This window comes from Tympanuchus pallidicinctus, unplaced genomic scaffold (assembly GCF_026119805.1).
Source record: "Tympanuchus pallidicinctus isolate F22 unplaced genomic scaffold, pur_lepc_1.0 scaffold20, whole genome shotgun sequence".
NCBI lineage: Eukaryota > Metazoa > Chordata > Aves > Galliformes > Phasianidae > Tympanuchus > Tympanuchus pallidicinctus.
Genome location: NW_026294722.1, coordinates 13,356,702 through 13,377,519, shown reverse-complemented (window position 1 = coordinate 13,377,519; position 20,818 = coordinate 13,356,702). Strand labels below are relative to the sequence as shown.

At 55.7% G+C, this 20,818-nt stretch overlaps 1 protein-coding gene across 10 annotated transcripts in view; it reads right to left on the bottom strand.

Annotated features, from left to right (window-relative positions):
• The window catches only part of CHD6 (chromodomain helicase DNA binding protein 6), a 73,404-nt gene that overhangs the window by 9,605 nt on the left and 42,981 nt on the right, over positions 1 to 20,818 (bottom strand). For 5 of the 10 annotated variants that reach the window (XM_052683524.1, XM_052683523.1, XM_052683520.1 and 2 more), the window contains 19 exons: positions 20,028 to 20,283; positions 19,302 to 19,512; positions 18,269 to 18,464; positions 17,793 to 17,957; positions 16,946 to 17,125; positions 15,777 to 15,887; positions 14,445 to 14,647; positions 13,836 to 14,038; positions 9,960 to 10,119; positions 9,553 to 9,642; positions 8,618 to 8,721; positions 8,204 to 8,333; positions 7,881 to 7,941; positions 7,228 to 7,285; positions 6,280 to 6,499; positions 4,262 to 4,470; positions 1,596 to 3,146; positions 852 to 1,000; positions 393 to 599 (listed from right to left, as the gene is read on the bottom strand). In XM_052683524.1, the coding sequence (XP_052539484.1) occupies positions 393 to 599; positions 852 to 1,000; positions 1,596 to 3,146; positions 4,262 to 4,470; positions 6,280 to 6,499; positions 7,228 to 7,285; positions 7,881 to 7,941; positions 8,204 to 8,333; positions 8,618 to 8,721; positions 9,553 to 9,642; positions 9,960 to 10,119; positions 13,836 to 14,038; positions 14,445 to 14,647; positions 15,777 to 15,887; positions 16,946 to 17,125; positions 17,793 to 17,957; positions 18,269 to 18,464; positions 19,302 to 19,512; positions 20,028 to 20,283 (4,464 nt within the window). The remainder of the gene's footprint in view (positions 1 to 392; positions 600 to 851; positions 1,001 to 1,595; positions 3,147 to 4,261; positions 4,471 to 6,279; positions 6,500 to 7,227; positions 7,286 to 7,880; positions 7,942 to 8,203; positions 8,334 to 8,617; positions 8,722 to 9,552; positions 9,643 to 9,959; positions 10,120 to 13,835; positions 14,039 to 14,444; positions 14,648 to 15,776; positions 15,888 to 16,945; positions 17,126 to 17,792; positions 17,958 to 18,268; positions 18,465 to 19,301; positions 19,513 to 20,027; positions 20,284 to 20,818) is intronic. The other 5 variants (XM_052683515.1, XM_052683518.1, XM_052683526.1 and 2 more) reach the window with 2 other exon arrangements.

The following is a 20,818-nucleotide window of genomic DNA, read 5'->3' as shown; positions in this document are numbered from 1 at the left end:
GGCACAGCACACCTCACCCTGTGTGCAAGTGGTGCCATGGTACCCTCGGACCAACACGGACTCCCACATGCTTCATCCACAGCTGGGGCAGAGGTGGAGTCCCAGGTCAGCAGCTTCCTGCTCTGTGCCATGTCCATCAGAGGGAGATGAGAGACCAACAGGGAAGTGCCCTCTCCTGCACTCCTTCCTTCGGGACACGGGGGTAGCTGGGGGCTGGGAGCTCACCAGGAGTCCTCACCAGAGGGACTGAACAGCCCAAGCTGCATGTTATGCACCACAACTGGCACCAAGAGGCAGTGAAACCCCCACCTGGAGCAGGAAGCTAATGAGCACCTGGGGAAATGCTTCATCCCGGGGTCCTAAACCTGTCTTCAACCAAGGGTCCCGCTCACCTTTTGTACCTGTGAGATTAACACTCCATTGTTGAAGCTGGGATCGGGGGCTTCTGACTCAGCAAAGCTGTTCCTGCTGCCAGCATTGCTGGCCACGGCTGGGGCTGCCAGCAGACTCTGGGTCTCGAACTGCTGGCTGGAGGATGGCCATTTGCCCTTCAGGATGGCGTGGCAGATGTTGTCAATGCGGTTGATGATCACACGATCCTGCAAACAGGATTGGATGGGGGGGATGCTGGGACTCCAATGACTTTAGTTCATGTATGCCAAATCAGGATGAAAGATAAACCCAACCCTTGTGTCCCAGCTCAGCAGCAAACTGCTGTGGGGCACCGAGCACAGCGTCCATTGGGAGCCACGTGCAGAGGAGCAGGAGGAGGCAGAGCTGAGGCTGTGAGCCACTGTCTGTCAGGACAAGGCAGTAGCATCCACAATAAAAAGTGTTCATCTTCGACTCACCTTAGGCCACTCAGAGAAGGAGTAAAGCGTCTTTTCCTGCAGCAGCTGGGCGATGGTTGGTGCCCGGACATCCTGCAGGTCATCAATCTCCCCAGGCAGGACAGAAGCTGAACTCTTGCTCTCTTCCTCCAAATATTTCTCCGGGCCATCTGAGAAAGCGACAGAACAGAGCCCATTATCACACTCCCTCCCTAACCCCTCAGGGTGTTGGCACTTCCTCTCCCCTTCCCACTCTGGTGCCCAGCAGGTCCCCAGCAGATCCCACTCCCCAGCCATCCACCAAGAAACACAGTCAGGCCTGGGCCAGGAGCAGGCAGCCCACACCACAGAGGAGCAGATGGCTGGGCACTGCCATGAACTGAGTTCTGGGCTTTTATTACAGTGGCCCCATACCTTCCCCAGTGGCACAGCTGGAGCCCCGGTGGGTGAGGAGAAGGGCAGGGGCCTTACAGACAGAGCTGCCCATCAGAGTGCTCCAGGCTTGGAAGGGAAGGGTTTGGGCACCCCATGGCTGTACCCAGGGCAGAAGGGCTGCTGGGGTCCTGGCAAGCCCAACTAGTAATCAGCCACCAACTAGCAACCAGCCTGGTCACATTGGCCAGAGGTGACCTGCTGGGTTGGTAGCTGTCCCAGGAGGCTGGGCAGCCTCTTGGCTCTGGCTCAGTACTGGGGACAGCAGGTCCCACCCCTCCCAGATGGAAGGGAGGAGGGGACTGTCAGCTAGCAGGAGCTCTCAGACTGTACCTTGACTCTGGCTGCTGCCAGTTTTCTCCTCCTCATCTCTGATCTCACACTCCTCTTGCTTCACCCCCAGAGGCACAGGATGCAGGGCCTCCCTGCAGCCTGCCTGCCCCTTGGTCTCTTGGCCCCAGGCTTCTCCCCCAGCATGGAGGGGCTGTGTCCCTAGAGCCCCCAATGGAGGGGCAGGCAGGCTGAAAGGCCGGCTCTGAGACTGGCCTGGCAAGTGCTGCAGGGTGTTCTCCTCATCCAGGCTGTGGTCTTCCCTGCCCTCCGGCCCAGGCTCCGCGGGCACTTCGAGCATCCCCAGCCCCAGGGACCCTCTCTCACTGTTCACATCTTCAGGACAAGTGTCCTCATGTGTGGGGAGGCCAAGGCTCTGCTCCTCACCCCCCAGTTCATCACAACTGGCCCTGGCCCTCGGACCACTCAAGCCTTCTGCAACATCTGCTGCCGCCTCTGAGTTATCATCGTCCTCTTCTTCCTCATCTTCCTCACTGTGGCTTTGACTTGGACCTGCTTTTGCCTCCATTCCCTTCTCCTGCAGCAGATTAATGAACCTCTGCTCAGAAGGAACCTTCATGTCATAGTTGTGAAGGCTGGGACTGTACAGCCCCACACTTATAACCCCTTCCATGGCACGGTGCTCAGACAGCACCGGCGCAGGGCTGCTGAGGTCCCTCTTCTGCTGCACGGCCTCACAGAGCTCTGCTGGGACGCTCCGTGAAGGGTCACTTTCAGGAGTAGAAGGTGAAGGCTCAGCTTCTTCATTCTGACAGTCCATTTGGTCACAGCCCACCTGCAAACCCTCCAGGAAGGAAGCCTCTCTCATGGCCTCCGCGTCACAGCTGGATGGATCCTCGTCCCCCTCTAGCTTGCCCTCAGACAGTTTAGCAATGCTGCTTCCAACATCTGTGCAGGTCGGGCTGTCTCGGGCGAGGGAGCTCTGCTCACTGTTGCAGACCTTCTCGTCATACATCATGCACATCAGCGAGTCCGGCAGCGAGCTCTCATCGTAGTTACTGGAAATGATGTCCCGGACTTTAGACATGAACGTTTCACAGTTTGCATCCGGCGGGCTGCCCCCGGCCTGGGACATGGTGCTGTCAGTGTTTTCCAGCTTGATCTGACTCTCAGTCTCATTCTCCAGGGATTCACAAGTCCGATCCACCTGGCTATACAGAGGGGAACTGTAGAGTTTGGAGTTAGTCTGGTACAGGCAGCACAGAGATTCCGAGCCTGGGATCCCTGTTCTTTTATGCTGGGCGTAGTTCCTGTACGCATCTAAAAAAGACAGCTGCGGGTCATTCATGATGTAGTAGTCTGTGCGATTCAGGCCGTGCTTGGCGGTGCCGATCAGCAGGTCCCGGTCGTGTTTGCCACACTCCCACCACACGGGCAGGTAGAGGCTGGGCCGGCACAGCTTGAGCCGCTCGTGCAGCTGCGGACACCTCAGCACCTGCTCGCGCACCTTCCGCAGCAGCTCAATGCGGTACAGGGTTCTGGCAGCGCGCTCCTCCGTGATGGGCTCCACGTAGATGTCGGGATCCGGGGGACCTGCAAGAGGGACAGCAGAGCCAAGGCCCTGTTAGACACACTGATGAGGGCTGCAAGAAGCCGGGTGAGTTTTCTGCCGGGGAGGTGGGGGCAGGGCAGTGCTTGAAGGCTAATGCTGAGACTGAGTTTCCCAGTGCCACCGCCTTCCACTCATGCGTGACCAAATGCTCACACCGGAGCATGCTTTCTTGAGCTGATCAGCTGGGCCAAGAGCAGCACTGGGCTGCAGAAGGTTCAGTGCCCTGCCCGAGATCTGCCCAACAGAGCCAGCAGAGCTGGAGCCGCAGGGAGCTGCCATCAGAGCGGCTCCCTGAGGTGTGAGCCTGGGGCAGCCCTGCAGCATCTTCTCAGAGAAGGGAGTCCTTCAACTCATGCAAGCTCTTTTGATGAGTAACACCTATACACCCATACTGAAGGCATTAACACACATCTCTAAGGAGCTCTGCACAAGACTGGACCTCCTGGCAGGTCTGAGACGAGATCCTTCCTGCTTCTGTTCAAAGCAAATCACTTTGTGCTTAAGTAGCACTCAGGCAGCTTTGCATCTGCCATGTTCTGCATGAACCAATGTGCTGGGGCTCTTCTGAGTGCTCCCACAAAGCAGATGCCCAGTGTGTTGGCCAGGCTTCCCAAGCCTCCCATGCTACCTTCAGACCCCTTCTGCCCTGCGGGAGAGCTCTTCAGACAGCTGGGCATCAGTGCAGGCACAACACAGAGCTCTGTACAGTGCCAGCAGGAGGGTGCTTAGGCAGAAAGCAGCAACACATACTGCACAAACAAACCCCAGCTTCATTCAGTGTGGAGGAGGCGTGAACTGCTGCTTTTCTGCTTCTCTTCCCTCACATCAGAAGATCACCTGCCTTGGATAAAATTAGTTGAGATTTCATGGGAGAATTCCATGAATTGTGTGAGAATAGGGGCTAAAGACCGTGCTGCGGTGCTGCTTTCCTGTTACACCAGAGAGGCAGCCAAAAATGCAGGTGTCTGCAAGCCTATACTCTGGCTGGTATCTTGCTGCCTCCTACTCTCCATGGAACTCCTCCTTCTCTCACTCTGCAACCATTTCTCACCCGCAGCTACATGATTCTATGAAAGGCCATGCAATTTTCACTTACCATCTTCTTTCCACAGTGGGAGACCACAGACATTCTTGCACATGGCTACAAAGCTGTAGAAGTACTTCTCTAAGCTCTCATCTGTTTTCTTCTCCAAACGAGAGATGGCTCGGAACTGGGTCCAGTCAAAGGTCTTTTTCTCCTGGTCATAGATGACCCCGAAGGAAGAGACGGTGCGGTAAAAATCTGCCTGCTCCCTCCTTGTCCACCTGTGGGGCAGAGGAGACATGTGAGCACCACTGACATGTGCTGGTGCCAGCAAGGACAAGACAGCAGGCAGAGAGACTCGGAGCGGGTTATTGGTTACTGCCCACCAGTTCTGAGGGAGCTGCAGGAGGAGCACCAGCACCTGAGGCCCTAAGGTGCACAGTGAGGAGGAGTGAAGGCCACGGGCTCTCGAGCTCTTGGCTCACTGCAATGTCCAGAACCCCATGCAGCTCCTGGCTGTGCTGCCAATGGAGGGCAAGCTCCATCAGCTTCTGTGGATGCACAAAGCTATCGTATCAACTTGCTTTCTACCAAATGGGGTTCAGTTTCACCACCTCTTCAGAAAACTCAATTCTAGTACCAGCAGTTTGAAGACAAAGTTCTCATCCATCCACTTCAGGAGGTGAGCTGGGACTGGGGCTCATTGCCACAAGGCTCCTACTAACAAACACCTGTCCCTCCGATGAGAGGAGTCAGCAGGACTACTGGTGACAGGGCAGGTGTCACCTGCTCACCACTGAAGGAAAGCAGCCCTGGAGATGAGTTCTTATAGCTGCAGTACAGTTACATCATTATTTTCACCTTGCCTCAGACTCCCTGAGCTTTTATCCCATAGGGATCACACAAGGGAACAATCCAGGATAGAAATGGTGAAGACTGCATGGGGTACATACAGCCCTGGGCAAACAGCAGAGAAATGTGGGCTACAGAGAAGAGGTCAGGAACAAACTGTAGGGCCAGAGCAGAAGCAGGTGAGTGCCCTGTGCAAAAGAAATCTTGAAGTCAAATCCGAGCTCCAGAATGCATCCCTGTGCCAACGGCTGCAAGCCACTGGAACTCATCAAGGGAGAGCAGACAGGGCAGCAGCACCCACAGCACTCCAAACCCAACCCAGTACACCCAGACCAGCATTTCCACCCCTCCTCCCACAGGCTGAGTCTTCTGCAGTGATGTTTCATTCCAAAAAGGAGAATAATATGAAGGAAGTCAATAAAAAAAAAGAACGATCCAAACCAACGAGCCAAAGCACAGCTTATTACAAGACTTCCAGTTGAAGGGACACACTGGTGAGGTGACCAAAAAAAGGGCCCATAGAGATAAAGTACAGGAAATATTTGGCTGCTGCAGCATCTACAGCACAACAACATCTTGACCAGTGTGATAAACAGAGCTCTAGGGAAGGTCAGTGGGCTGGAGCAGCTTCCATATAACCACGGAGTGAGCAGGGAGGGATGCTGAGGCTCCAGTAACACTATCTTCAAAAGACAAATGCGTCAGACCTTCCCATGAAACAGGAAGGAGCAGCAGATGTGCTCAAAATGGGCAAAAGGGGGTGCTGGGTACCTGGTGACAGTCTCACCATTTGCTGGAGCGCAATGGAATGGGAACACACGGCAGTTAGCCACCAGCAGTGTCCAGGAGCCTCTAGCAGGAGGCTAATGCAGCCAGGAGGGCTGGGCATTCTGGGCAGGCCAACGGTGCTCATATGTCACCCCTCACCTACGATGAGCTCTGAGCACACAGCTCTGCTCAGCGGCCCAGCAGATGCTGGATTTGATCCTGATGGGCTATCCTCTGCTTGCTTTGTGCTGCCAACAGCCATTATCTGCAAACCACAGCAGGCCACTCCCTGGGCTGGGCTGGTGTCCAGGCCTCGGGGTCCCCAGTGCTGGGAACAGTGGAGGAAGGAGCCATGTGCCTCTGCTGCAGGCAGCCGGCTGCAGGGACAGTGGCTGCTGGGGAGAAGGGACATCACCAGGCCTAAACCAGCTGTGAAAAGGACCCACTACCTGGACTTGCTGCTCTATTACCTTTTCTGCATCTCTTTGTTCACCGAGTCCATCTCAGAGGCTCTCCGGAACACCTCATCTTGCAGCCAGTATCCATGGTTACCAGGCACCAGCATCTCGCTGCGCGCAGGCAACTCTTTGCGGTTGCAGCGCTGGTAGACAGTGACGAGCCGCCGCAGCCTGGCTGTGAGGGCAGACGAGACAGGCCAGCAGGATCTGTCTGAGTCGGAGCCATCCTGGGCTTCAAACATCAGCAAGGACATCAGTATTTAACGCACGCTGCAGAGCCCCAGGGCCGCGCGCTGCCACCTGCCTCCGGGAGCTCCCTCCCACCTTCACCTCGTGTGACTGGGAAAGAGGGGCTGTCTGTGGTGGCCACCCCGAGGCCTGTGCACCCCAAAAGCTGCTGGCTCACACCCCGACCACGTCTGAACCTCCTTCAGAGAGCCCAAGGGCAGAGACTGGGGTAGAAGCAACGGCTCTGGGCTAAACAGCCTCCAGGACTCACTCTGCCCTGCCTGCCCTGCAGAGAGGCTGGCAGCTCACGGCACCAACAGCAGAGACCCCACGCACTCATCTCAGCTGGCTTCAGTACTGCTCTTTCAGGATGCTGCCTGCCCTGCCACAGAGCCCATCCCTGGGCTGTGCATGACTCAGTTCTCAGAGCACATTTGTGCTCTCACCCCAGAAATGCTCTTGCCATCACTGCACTGGGCTACAGCAAAGCCAAGCCTGACATTCCTCCTACAGCCAGCAGGGCAATGTGCCAAACAGGCTTTCTGCAAGCCTCCTCTGCCCTTCAGCAAAGCCAGAGGGAGTGCTGGGTATGCACTGCTGCCCAGGTTATGCTCTCAGCCACAAGCACAGACCCAACCCCTCCCTCCCCCCAGCAGCCCCTGCCATTGCTCTGCCCTTCCTGTGCCAGTCCCTGGGCAGCACCGTGCCATGCTGTGGGAGATTCAGCCTCACCTGCCGATGGCTCATCCCGCTTCTCGCCAGCTTCACCTGCCCCAGCAGCCACAACGTCCTGCAGAAAGAAACCATCAGAGGAACCGCTGCTGAGCTGCACAGGAGGTCACGCTGCCCAGCCCTCCCTCCATGGCCCTGGCACGGACTGGGCCGCAGGACCACACATCCTTGCGCGCAGCCCTCAGCACACGGGAGCAGAGCAGTGCTGACAGCAGAGCTGACAGCTCAAGCATGCAGCGTTGTCTCCTCTGGGCCCCACCACAATGAATTGGGCCATAGCAGCACTGACAGCACCACACAAACGCCACACCCTCATGGGCTGCCTGATCCACCGCTTGTCATCCTGGCTCCTTTGCCAAAGCCCTTTATGGCTGCCGAAGCCAAGCATGAGAGCCTCCTGGCTATTCCCAGCCCCCGACATCCCTCTGCTCCCTGGGAAGTGGATGCTGTCCAGGTCAGCAAGAAAAAGCCATGCTCCAACAAGCAGAAGTGGCATGGGCCAGAGATTGTGCTTGGCAAGGCAGCAACTGCACAGAACAGGGATGCAGGCAGCACTGCTCCCCTGTGCTCCACTGCAGAGCTGAGCCATGTTTGTAGCACTGGGCAGGACAGCAGCCCTGGCAGCAGCATCCATCACTGCCAATCCCACTCACCTCCTGCTTCGGCAGCCCCTCCAGCTTTTCTCCGTTGCTCTCTTCCTTTTCCATGGTGCCCCTGGATAAGACAGAAAATTAGTCCTAATAGTAAGATGCCACTTCTCTCGCAGTGCCAGCAGTACAGCCAGCAGTTCCATCCCTGCAGCATGGAGCAGCTCCCACCTGTGCTCCCCAGTGCCTGCCACGCTCCCATCCACATTGCCTCCTTCTCCCCTCACTGCCCTCCATAAGCATAGCTCACTGCTTAACACCAACCAGCTTCTCACACAGACCCAGGAGCTCTGCAAAGCACCCAAGGGCTCGGCTCATCCCCTGCCTACCTTTCAGCAGTGTCTTGAGCCCCATCGCTGATGCCCTGCTCTGCAGAAAGCAGCTTCTCATCAGGCATGCCCACCTTCTCCAGGAAGCACAGCGCCGGGTCTGCCCGCATGGCATTGTACCTCTCATAACCTGCCAAAGCCATCAGAGAGGAGAAAGACAGGGTGAGGGTAGGCCTGAGCCTTGCTCTGGTGAACCTCCTGCTGTACATCTAAGAAAGAGCTGCGTTGACCCTGCACAGCTGCAGGTGACTGGAAAGAGCTGTTCTGGCCCTGCACAGCTGCACTGCATGGCTGCAGCTCTGCCCCTTACATGGATGTGGGAGCACACAAACCACATCCACTTCGAGTCCTGTGGCTCTGGCCAGCTGCTCCCTCTCACCCGCTGCCCACCTCCCACACAAGCTGGCAACATACCGTGCTTGAAGACACCGATGAGCAAGGATTTATCAGCTTCAGCATTCCACCAGTCCACTGGGATCTCCACGTAGTCAATGTCTGGCAGCAGCACATCCAGCTCTCTGCAGCAGACAAGTGTAAGCACTCCTCTTGCAGCCTCACCAGGCACGGCAGTGTGCCAGGGGCTGAGGGACAGGGGCAGGGGGAGGCCAGAGCTGGGGACAGCTTGGAGTGTAGGGCTGGCCTGACACGTCTCCCTGGGGAGAGCTGGGGTCTGCTCCACTGCACCCACAGCATTTCCTGTGCTGTTTCTCCAAAGACCGCACAGCCCTCCCGCTCAAGAAACATCAGGGGACAAGAGCTCCTGTCTGCTCGGAGGAAGCACTGCAAGCCAGCCAGACCCACAGGAGCAGCACAGCTGGCAGGCTGGGGTGCGACATTCCCTCCACACAAACTTGTGCTGATGGAGCTGGGCTGGCACAAACCATCCTGGGGAAGGCAGCAGCCCCTCCTGCAGGAAATTCATCTGAGTATTTCATGCTTCTTTCTGAAGCACCAAGAGCTGATAGTGGGTAGGTCAGGAGCTGGGTGGCATTAGCAGAGCCCCTTTGTCCTCAGCATGGGGAAGAGACAGTAGGCCCCAGCAGTGGGGCACATTCTGCTTGAGGCTGGCCCTGGGAAACGGGTGCAGTCCCTGCAGGCTTTTCCTTTGGGCCTGAAGGCCAATTCATCAGGCAGCACACAGAGATTTTCTTTGGGGATGGCACTGCGGCCTCAGAGCTGCCACAGCCCCTGCTCACACACAGCCACCACCAAAGGATGCAGCTTTGTCGGTGATGGGGCTGCAGTGCCTGGCTCACCCGGCCTGCCTGGGCCGGGCTGACAGGGACGCTGCTCAAGCACCACTACCGTCACCATGAGAAGCAAAGCTGGGGTTCACCTGAAGTTCCTACCTGGCAGGAGTGCCCTCGAAGGCCTTGTCAGCGGCCTCCCCAAGCACCTCAGCCTTCAGGTAGTACAGCATCCGCACTCGCAGCAGAACCCTGTTCTCGGGCACACAGAGAACACACATTCGCATGCAGGTACTCAGAACTCTCGTTGGAGCATCTACAGGGGGGTGCCGTGAAGGTCTTGATGGCAGCGAAAGCTGTTCCACGTGGTGTTCCCACATGGGAGGACTCACTCTCTGAACGCTGACTCCCTGTAGGGTGGGCAGCTTGACGGCTGCTGCCTGGAACACTGCTCCAGCCTTGTCAGCAGGAGGAGCACCAAAGCATGATGCTCTGCAAGGGCTGAGCCCCCCACGGCTCACTCCCACCCCCTTCATGCCCCACAAGCTGTCGCGGGCTCCTACACTCACTTGTTGCAGTGCTGTTTGAGGTGCTTCTTGTAGCTGTCATCATGCAGGACCACCTCAGGGTTGCATGTAGCAAGCCAGTCTGCGTTCTTTATCTCAGGAAGCAGCATTTGGTTCTTTGTCTTCTTCCCCTTCCTGCCTCTGGGCACTGGTGCTGACAAACCTGTAACAGCAAGTGGCAGCAAGTGAGCACCATGGGCACTGAGGGCCAGGCCAGGCACCTTCAGCACAGCTGTGTCAAGGCAGCACGGCTGGGAGCCCTGCACGGCTGTGGGCTGCAGCCTGCAAGCCAGGGTAGCAGAGACAAGTATGTGCCCAGGTTTATAAAATGCTGCCACTGAACAGCAGAGGTAGGTGGTGGGGTCATCACCCTTCTTGCAGACCAGTAAGGCTGGCAGCTGTGGGGCAGGCATTGCTCAGCACACTTCAAAGCCCCCAGTTTGCCTCACCTGTAGCTCTTCAGATCACCTCCAAAACAGAGCTGGGAGCATCACACCCATCTCCGAGATCTCTGTGCCCATGACCAGAGAGACAAGAGTGGCCACACAGCTTGAAAGGTGTATCATAAGGTAAAAGGGATGGACTGGAAAGAAGGACTGGGCTGGGAAAAATCACAGGAAGATTCATTCCCCTGTCACTGCAACAGCTCTGATAAAATTATCAGTCAGCGCTGGATAGGGACAGGAAAGATCTTAAGAAAACAGGCTGTTGCTTTTTGATAATACTACAGGGCTGTCTGATAAAGCCAACGAGCAGCACTCTGACACTCTGTTTAACATGACGTGCCATTTCTGTTTAGCACTTGCATCACATGGGATAGATGTGGCACATCTCAGATGGATCAAAGCTGACAGATGTCAGGGGGTTTGTAACATCTTCACTCAGCCCAACACAGGTGAAGGAGCTGCCAATGAAGCTCATGAGGTAAACCCAGAGCATGGGAGACTCCATCTCCTAGAAGAGTGTGGGGATCACCACAGAAACAGTGCAGTGCTGAGCCCAAGGGATAACAGGATCCCTTGATGTATGTACGTATGAAAACATCAAATGGACCTCAGCCCTGGGCACAGCTCTCAGAGCCCCTGGCCAACACTGCCTCTGAAGCTCACCCTCTAGGGACTACAGAGAAATTCTGGACAAGAGTTCAAGTAAGAGGCTTCCACATGATCAAGGACCAGAAAATAATCCTGATGATCTGATCTTTTGGGTTTGTTTCCCATTCCATGCATCAGAAGGAGGGCTATGTGGGAACCAGATCACTGCAGGTGGTATTTGCACTTGGCAAACACACTGAATGAGAAAGCAACGCGGTTCCATCTGGCTGACAAAGATAAAGTGAGATCCTGCGGCTGGAGCTGAAAAACACATTTTCAACCTTGAAATAACATGTGAATTCAGAGCAGAGCACGGGAATGATGCCCGGTGAGGTCACTATTGTTTGGAGTATTCCAAGGGAGACGAGCTGCACTGTGCACTTCCCAGGCAGAGTCCCGCTGATGTCACACACAGGGGAAAGAAAAGCCTCAGTGCTGCTGCCGCAGCCATTTGTCTGGGACACCGGGCAGAACAGACAGCATCACGGCGCCCTCAACACCTGCACAGTGCTTGCAGCTCCATGGCATGAAGACGGCTCCAGCTCAGGCAGCTGTGGTCACCAGGCTCTGCCCCAGCACCAATTTGGCATCACAAAGTCTGGGCAAACTCTGCCTTTCTCGCAGCTCAGCCCCATGCCAGGATGGCCAGCAGCAGCCTGGTGGGCCCAGCAGAGCTCTGGGCAGGGCTGGCTGCAGCTCCCACTCACCCTTTCACAGTCACCCTGACACAGGATTGAGGATCCAGGAGGCACGTGCAAGGGCTGGATGTTTTCTGTTGCTTTCTGCCCATCAGAAGTGCCTGGAACATGTATTGCTTCATCAGCTCCGCATCCAGGAGAGCTCTGGTTCCCTGGTGAGCCATGGCAGCACCTGCTGTGTGCCTGCTCTGCACTGGAGGGCTCTGCTCTCCTCCAGCCCCCAACTTTAGACTAGATGGTTCTGTCAACCTCCGGCCAACGCATAGCTGAAAAGCTGACAGAGAAGCTCAGGTTGCTTCTCTGTGCTAAATATCCAAACACATGGGTTATAATGCTGCTTTTTGCAGTAAAGCATTACTGATACTTCACTTAAACCGCTGCTTGTTTGTTACTTGGTACTACTTACATCAAGCCCATTCATATCAGCCAATTCATTTCTTCCTTTTGCTCTGCTCCCCACAGGGCTCTCAAGCTCAGACCAGCTGCTCTAAGCTGCTCTATGCAGGGCTGCATGGCAGAGCAGAAGGGAGCCCTGCCAGCAGCTCCCGCTGAAGGAAGTGACTGGAGGAAGCCCCTAAGGCCACATGCTCAGACCTCATGCCGTATGCCAGTCAGACATTTCCACACAGAAGGAAGCAGTTGCGCTGGGTCTTGAGACTGCACCGTGTTGTTTGAGCACCGTGTCGTGCTCAGCACATCCTTGGGCTCAGTGACAGCCCTGCTCTGGAGGTGCTCCACCTGCATGCCGCTGTCTTCAAACAGGAGTCTCAGGTATCAGCCTGTCTCAGTGGTGCCAAAAGCAGGCTGGGCAGACCCAGCCTCCTCGCTCCTCACTGTGTGCCCCACAAGTAGCACACAGCCATGGGGCTTGATCACCCCAAGAGAGCGCTAAGGGCTCCCCCACAGCTTCCCAGCCCAACTCACGTGTCCTGAAAGCCGTGTGATGCAGGCGTGATTCTGCCTGGTGCAAAGTCCTCTGACACAGAATGGGCACATGTGTCCCAGGCTGCAACCCTCCAGCTAGCCCAAGGAGCCAGCACAGGCTTCATACCAGGGAAGAGAAAGGCCATTATGGCTGCGTGATGGCACTCTGCTGTGCTGCAAGGGACTCCTACAGGGAGCAGATGATGCAACACAGGCACGGGGGAAAGTCTGCACAGCCCCTAGGAGCCAGAGGGGCAGCAGGAGAGTAGAGCAAGGAAAGCCTCTGCTGGACCCCATCAGAAGCTGAGGACACGTAGGAAGCCTCAGCCCAACGGAATCCAGATGCAAATATACTCTGAACACATGGTGTGATACGTGGGGTATTCAGAGTTCATATATACATGCACTAGTCCTCTCGACAGGGAGGGTGTAGCCAGACCTGAGACAAGGGGTCCTGCACCACCTCAGCAGGATTCTGCACTGCAGCATCTCATGACAAATCATCAATACTGCACTCCCACCAACCAGGACAGGCACTACAGAGTAGGGTGTCTGGGACCAGAACTGTGACAAGAGGAGGCACAAGCTGGTGACATAGGATGAGACAGCTGCACAGACTGCACTGCCAGTGTCCCTTACCATCTCCAAACAACGAGCAGCTGCAAGGCCAGGGCCAGGCAGATCCAACTTTAGCCTTTGTATTGGGCTGGCACAGGTGTGATGATCTGTTCTGCATCCTAAGCTGCTCTGAGGAAAAGCCAGACACCCTCAGAACTGTCCCAGCCAACATCTTCACCTGGTCACCAACATTTATGAGCTCACAGTGCAGCGTCCCCCAGCACAAGGAAACCCTGACAGTACAGCGAGATAAAACTCTGCAGGCCGCTCTCACTGCAAAGCTCTCTCCACACCAGCCACAGCCAAACAAGCATCAGGAGCCATGAAATGCACTCCCACACAAAGGCAGCCCCTGCTGCTGTCTCTGAGGTCTGTATGGAGGTCAGTCCCATGGCAGACACTTTATCTACAATGAGAGAGTTGTCATGCTCCACCACAAGCGCTTCCTGGCTGTTTCAAATGGCTTTGCTTTCAATTCTTCAGCCTAGTCCTGCAGAAGGCACGCTAATGACAGGTACTGTTGCAATGGCAGAGAGAACACGCAATACCTGAGTGATTCTGCAGTGCCTGGTTCTGGCCATCCTTTGTTGGTGTGATGAGATCCCAGATAAAACTCTTTATCTTCTCATCCCCTTTGTAGTGCTTGACACAATAAACCAGCAGTGCTCGACAAATCATCTCCATGTCCTTCTCGTTCAGGTGCCACTTGAAGCGCCCGTGGGTCAGGATATCTTTCCATCGTCCCCAGCTGGAACCGCAGTAATAGAGACAATAAACACTCGTATGCAGCTGGAGACCTCGCTGCGTGAGTTCACAAAGGGCACAACTCTCACGGACAGGGTCTTACGTCCCCACATCATGGGAGTAGAGATGGGGAGAAGTTTGCACAGGATTGAACAGGCTGTAGCAAGAGCAGACTCTGGAAGCCCTGACAACCAGCTCGCGCTTTGTTTTAAACTCCCCTTCCACCCAAATGTTTGCTCAGAGCCTAGGAGTCCAGGTACCACGGGGACGGGTCACTGCTAGAAGGGAACACTGCTTTGGGTATCTATTGCTGAGGACGGACAGAACGCGGCTGCGGCAGCTGGGGGCCCACCTGTGTGCTGGGGCAGCTGGAGGCCGTGTCTGAGGTCTCTGGGAGGGGGGAGACTTACCCAAATATGAGCAGGTTCTTCTCCACACGGAAGCACTCAGCCCGCAGGTACCGCCGCGTCTTCTCATTGAAGCGCCGGGAGCGAGTGGGGCGCTCATCCGAGTCACTGTCCAGCTCAGAGAACTCCATCAGCTCATCCTCCTCAAAGGAGTTGTAGTGTTTGGTCTGCTTCCGCACACGGGGCCTGTCGATGACCAAGCTCTCCTATGGGGACAAAGAGGGAATGCACTCAGGTGTGGGTTGCAACACCTGTCCTCCACGGCACAGTAAATTCTCCCTGCTGCTGCTCCCTGCTCTGCTCACACCTCTGGCTCCTAGTTCCCAGCCCTGGGGCTAGTCACCACCTTGCCACAAGGATTCCAGTCCCAAATTTGCTTCATGTGCACACAAGACAATTCAGAGACAGCACATAATTCTGCCTGAATGCTCAGAGGCTGAAAATCGGGCCTTCAGAGGTCAAACTGCTGATGCTCAGCAGCCGATTCAGCTCTGATTCACAATCCTGGCCTTCCCAGCAATGCCTGGGACAAGCAGTGCTGAAGGTGGTGTAACTGCTGTGTTGATGGGGAGACAGGTAGGCTGGAAAAGGAAAGGCAGCTTCCGAGAAGGGGCAGAAAGGAGCAACATGAAAACAAGTGGTATGCACATGCCTCCTTCCCATCAATGCCAAATGCATCCACGTCATCATCAACCCAACTCAGGGCAGGAGCCCCAGCTGTGCTGCCTCCAGATGTACCAGCAAGGCTGCAGTTCGTCTTAGCATTCACACAGCAGGCAGGGCCAAGAACAAGGATGGGAGATGCTCACAGAGGTGCATAGGAGGTGCAAGGATATTACCCTGGGAGATGCTCACAGAAGGTCCAGCAGTTTTGCAATCAGGTCAGGGGAAACCAAGCTCTGGCTCCAGCAGCCACATTCCCCATATTCCCTGCTGGGAAGGAGCCTATTTGCCAAGCAGGGCAATAGGCAAGATCACTGTAGCATCCAACTGACAGACCACATCTCCTTGCTCAGACACAGAGATGGGCTGCCTGATAACCTGGCTTTATTCCTTGTTCCCATTCCCATCACTAGCCTGAAGGCAAGGCAGCAGGGCTGCAAATACACATGGTGAAACCAGTGGCATAATTCAAACCTGTCCCCCCCACTTGCTCCACCTGGGCTGAAGAAGCCTGGGCAGCTCCCCTCAGCCCTATTTGTTTCTGGATCTTAGAGAGGTTTGGTTCTTGGAGATTGAATATGATCTACATAGCCACTGAAGGACCTCCCAGACTTAGGTGGGAGGCAATTCTGTACCAGCTGTGGGGCTCATAGGCCATGAACTGGATCTTACCTTTTCATTCTTGGCATCGGTATCAAGCTCTGCTATTTTGGCCCACTTTTGCCAGAAGTTAGGGTCATCTAAGGAGATGTCAGTTCTGTTGCCTGATGCTACAAAGCTGGCCTGAGAGTGAGAGAAGGTGAGTGAGCAGGTTGCAGCTGTGTTCTCCAGATGTGCTTTTCCCAGCATAGATCCGCAGTGCACTGCACCCTATGTTTACATATGTCAGAAGGCTCTTCTGTTTGCCTAAGGAAGCTGACTCTCTTTCCACTACAGTCCTGTCTGGCCTGCTGGAAATTGAGTCTGGGCTGTGCCACCTGCAAGTGGAGGGAAGCCTGATGACTCCCCAAGGACAGCAGCCAAATACAGAGCCGGCCTGTTGGGCTCCTTCCTGGGAGCTGGCTGCAGGAGGCTGCTCTGGTGGGACTGTCAGGACCCCAAGGCACACAGCTCCCCATGGTGTGGCAGCACAGCTTCTGGCATCGTGGAGGCCAGCAGCCAGGTCCTGCCACCTCTCCAGGGGTCCTGTTACAGAGCCAGGTCCTATGGCAGAAGAGAGACTGGCCACAGGGATGGGCTGTGCTGAAGGTATCACAAAGCCTTCCCACACCCTTCTGCCCTCTCTTCTCCAGGCAGAACACCCCCAGCTCCCTCAGCCTGTCTCCATAGCAGAGGTGCTCCAGCCCTCTGAGCATCTTCATGGCCTCCTCTGGACCCACTCCAGCAGCTCTGTATCCTTGTGCCAGGGGCCCCAGAGCTGAATGCAGTACTCACAAGAACAGGGTCTGACAAGAGCAGAGTAGAGGGAGAAAATCACGTCTCTGCCCTTCTGGTCGTGTCTCCCTTGACACAGACCAGGATCTAGTTGGCCTTCTGGACTGCAAGTGCACACTGCCAGGCTGGCACAGCTCTCAATTCTCTCAGGCTAGCAGCCGCCTTCTCACAGCTCTGCTGATCTCCTGAGACCATGAGCCACTCCAGAGGAGAATGGCTGTCTCCATGTTCCAACAAGGTCTTACTCCTGGGCATTCAGGGGCAGGCAGAAGAGCTTGGCCTCCAGGTGGACAGCTTCAGCCATACACAGGGAAGAGGCCACGCCAACAGGACTGAGCTACACCCCCCAGAGTGGCCCCCTCTGCCCCACGAGGCAGTTCCCTTACCACCCGAAGAGCACGACACACCTTGGCAAAGGTGGAGCCCTTGCCCTCGGACTGGATTGTGATGGTCTGCGTCCTGCGCTGCAGGATCTGGTCAATGTCCTCCTCACAGAACTTGGATCCTTCATCCTCCTCATCCATGAGAGCACCATAGGCACCTTTCCGCAGCAGGTCCTCCACCTCCACCTTTGAGAGCTGCTGGACCTGCCCAAACACAACACCGTCTCCACCCCTGCCAGCTCTGGGCACCAGCACCATGGGAGAAGGCTCTTCTGACCCAGACCTCCCGCTGCATGAGTCCATGTCAACCAGACACAGTACCATGTGTCCACAAACCCCGTGACAGTGCAGGGGCAGCCTGCCAGGTGTGAGCCACAGTGTGAGCGTGTAGGACTGGGCTTTCGCTACCCAGAAGCCTGCTGCAACTTAGCAGCCACTTGCACTTCTTCCAAGAGTTACCCAGCCTCTTTCTCTCTCCAGTCTACCTTTCTGCTTTGCATAGTACTGCCCAATGCTCATAAAAAAACTCTGCATGGCTGAAATGGGCTGGGTGGGCTGCTAATATAGCCTACAATTTCTTCTCATGTGGGGCAGCAGGGCAGCCACACAGGCTTTGGCCTCTTAAGCTCTGGTAGGAGAGGAACAGACAGGCTGGGAATGTTGGCCAATCTGACAATGGACTGGTGCTGCAGAGAACTGTATGGTCTGGTCTGAGCTCAGGTGAGAACCATCCTACTTGAATCTGAGGCTTTTAGCCCCATGTGGGGACACAGCCCCGCACAGCTGCCCAGAGAAAACGGGGGAACAGGATGGGAAGGAGACATACTCTATCTCAGAGCCTCCTGCTGAACCCCGCTGATTGCTAACCTACCCCATTGGTGCCGCCCTTGCGGTTGATGTCCTGCAGCACAGCCTTATCCAGGCCCAGTTTCAGGCTGGCCTTGTCGAACATCTCCCGCTCATAGGAGTTCCTGGTGATGAGGCGATACACCTTCACTGCCTTGCTCTGTCCGATCCGATGGCAGCGAGCTTGAGCCTAGGAGAGAAGAGGTCACAAGCTGAAACATGCGAGCCCAACATCTCCACCTCCTGGGGCACCCCTCACTGAGCACCTGTGGCTGGGCTGGAGTAGGAGCCAGACCCACCACTCCAAGGCAAGGAAATGGGGATGAGGCTTCAGCCTTTGCTCTCCTTGACCCCTCCACCAGCAGGTACAGGCAAAGTGTTGCCCACCTGTGCTTTTAGAGCCACAGTGGGATGTTCCCCCGTGATGTGTGCCAGCTCTCCAAGTGCCGCACGCCGTATCAGAGCAGTTGGTGTATGGTCCAGCCCTGCCTGGCCCGTTACCTGGAGGTCATTCTGTGGGTTCCAGTCTGAATCAAATATGATGCAGGTGTCGGCAGCAGTGAGGTTGATGCCCAGTCCACCCGCCCGCGTGCACAGTAGGAAGACAAAGCGATCTGAGTCAGGCTTGCAGAAGCGGTCGATGGCAGCTTGGCGCAGGTTGCCACGCACCCGCCCATCGATTCGCTCATAGGTGTACCTGCTCCAAGAGGGAAGAGGTGAGAGCAGGGTCATGGCTGGGCCTGACCTCACTACAGCTACAAACCCCTTCTTGCTCCTTCCCCTCAGGCTGCGTGTGGGCATACAGTCAGCCCAAACTAGGATCAAGGGAAGGTCCTATCTCACAGGGTTGGAAGGGACCTCAAGGATAAGAAATCTCCAACCCCCTGCCACATGCAGGGCCACCAACCTCCCCATTTCATACCAGCCCAGGCTGCCCAGGGCCCCATCCAACCTGGCCTTGAACACCTCCAGGGATGGACGGGGCATCCACAGCCTCTCTGGGCAGCTGTTCCAGCACCTCACCACTCTCTCTGTAAAGAATTTCCCCCTGACATCCAACCTCAATCTTCCCTCCCTTAACTTAAAATCATTTCCCCTTGAGCTGCTGTTATCCGCCCTTCCCAAAAGTTGATTCCACTCCTGTTTGCAGGCTCCCTTTAGGTCCTGAAAGGCTGCAATGAGGTCACTCTGCAGCCTTCTTTTCTCCAGGCTGAACAAGCCCAGCTCCCTCAGCCTGTGTTCATAGGGGAGCTGCTCCAGCCCCCTGATCATCTTTTGTGGCTCCTCTGGTCCTTCTCCAACAGCTTTCCATCTGGTCACTCCTAGGACCAGTCCTGGGCAATGCAGAGTGGCCAGATCACATTGCCCAGCACTGGAGTCTGCACCCATTGGTGCTAACTTGTAACTCAGATCTTTCGGTACGTGGGCAAAGAATGACAAAATCCCCACCCTGGACTTTTTCCACTCCAGTATCTATAGCGCAGGATGGACACAACATGGAGGAGCCGAAGTGAATGCTGAAGCTTGCACTAACCGCCTCTGAATGAGATAGTCTTCCAGGATGTCAAGGCAGCGCACCATCTGGGAGAAGATGAGCACCTTGTGCCCACCAGCAATCAGCTTGGGAAGCAGCTTGTCGATGAGCACCAGTTTTCCAGCTGCCTGGATCATCGCCTGCAGCTGGAAGTCTGGTGCCTCCGGGCTGTGTGTTTTACGGAAGTCTTCCAGGATCTTCTCCTCTGCCCCTGCCAGGTGAGAATGGATCACAGAATCACAGAAAGGCTTGGGCTAGGAAGGACCTTAAAGGTCATCTAGTTCCAACCCCAAGGGATGTATGCACTTAGTCAGGCTGGCAGTGCAGTTGATTCCAGCTTCCTGTCTAGGGCAACAGCAAGGAAGAGAATCCTTGCAGCTGACAGATCTAGGGAGGCTGGCTAGAGATCTCCAAAAAGCCCCTACATTCCTCCGACTCCACTCCTTCTGGTCTTGCACCAGCTCTTGACAGAACACGTCACACTGGAATGCTGAAGAGGACTCCACTCTAAAATGCCCCTGAAACAGCTGTACACAGAGAACCTGGTAGGACCCTGAGGCTGGCAGTGCCCACCAGCAGGCAGCACTGCAGGGGAGCTGGGCTGCCCAGGAGGGCACCAAAGCAGATCACTGCAGGCAGAAGGCCAGAGCTGAGTGAGCCCTATGGGCAGCGACAAGTAAACCCTGCAGTGACACCCAACCCCCAGTGCCGGCGCACAGCCCTCACCATTGATGAGATACGGGTGATTGCAGCACTTCCGCAGCTCCATCATGGTGTTGATGAGATTGGGCATGTTGTGCTGGTTGGCACCCTTGGACAGAAAGGAGAAGTTCTTCTCCAAAATGGCCCGATAGTATTTCTTCTGGATGTTGGTCAGCTCCACCTCAATGATGGTCTCCTGCTTGGGTGCCAGATTCTTCTCTACATCGTCTTTCAGCCGTCGCAGCATCATGGGCTTCAGGATAGATTGCAGCTTCTTCACCTGACAGAGCAAGAGCAGAGATTCACTGCCCTCCCTGCACGGCAAGCACACGGAGACAACAGCAGAGAGGCCTGCAATATTAGAGCCTCTCCAGGCTGGAAACCCACTATAAATGGCCCTGAAACAGCTGCTCTGACAAACAGGGCAATTTTAGGATCTGGTTTCCCTGCAGCAGGCAAGTGAACGGGCCATGAACTCTGCACAGTTCTGCTGCAGGCAGCTTTGGATACATGCGTCTGCTGCAGCAAACCAGAAGCTTTGATCACAGCTAATCAAAGCTCCATGCGTCCATGCCTGCTCCTCTAGGATGATCTTCTGCAGTCTTCACTTAAGCTAGGCACTCAAAGTGCAGTGAAGCAACCCAGGGCACTGTGCTGCTCCCCATGACCCACACTCGAGGGGATCTTTGAGAATGGTTCTCCAAGGAAACCTGACAGAGTGACAGACACGTGGACTTACGGACTTCTTCACGCACCCTACACTCTTGCTGGACGGACAAGATGGGAAAGGTGAGTGCACTGAGCTGCCCAAGCAT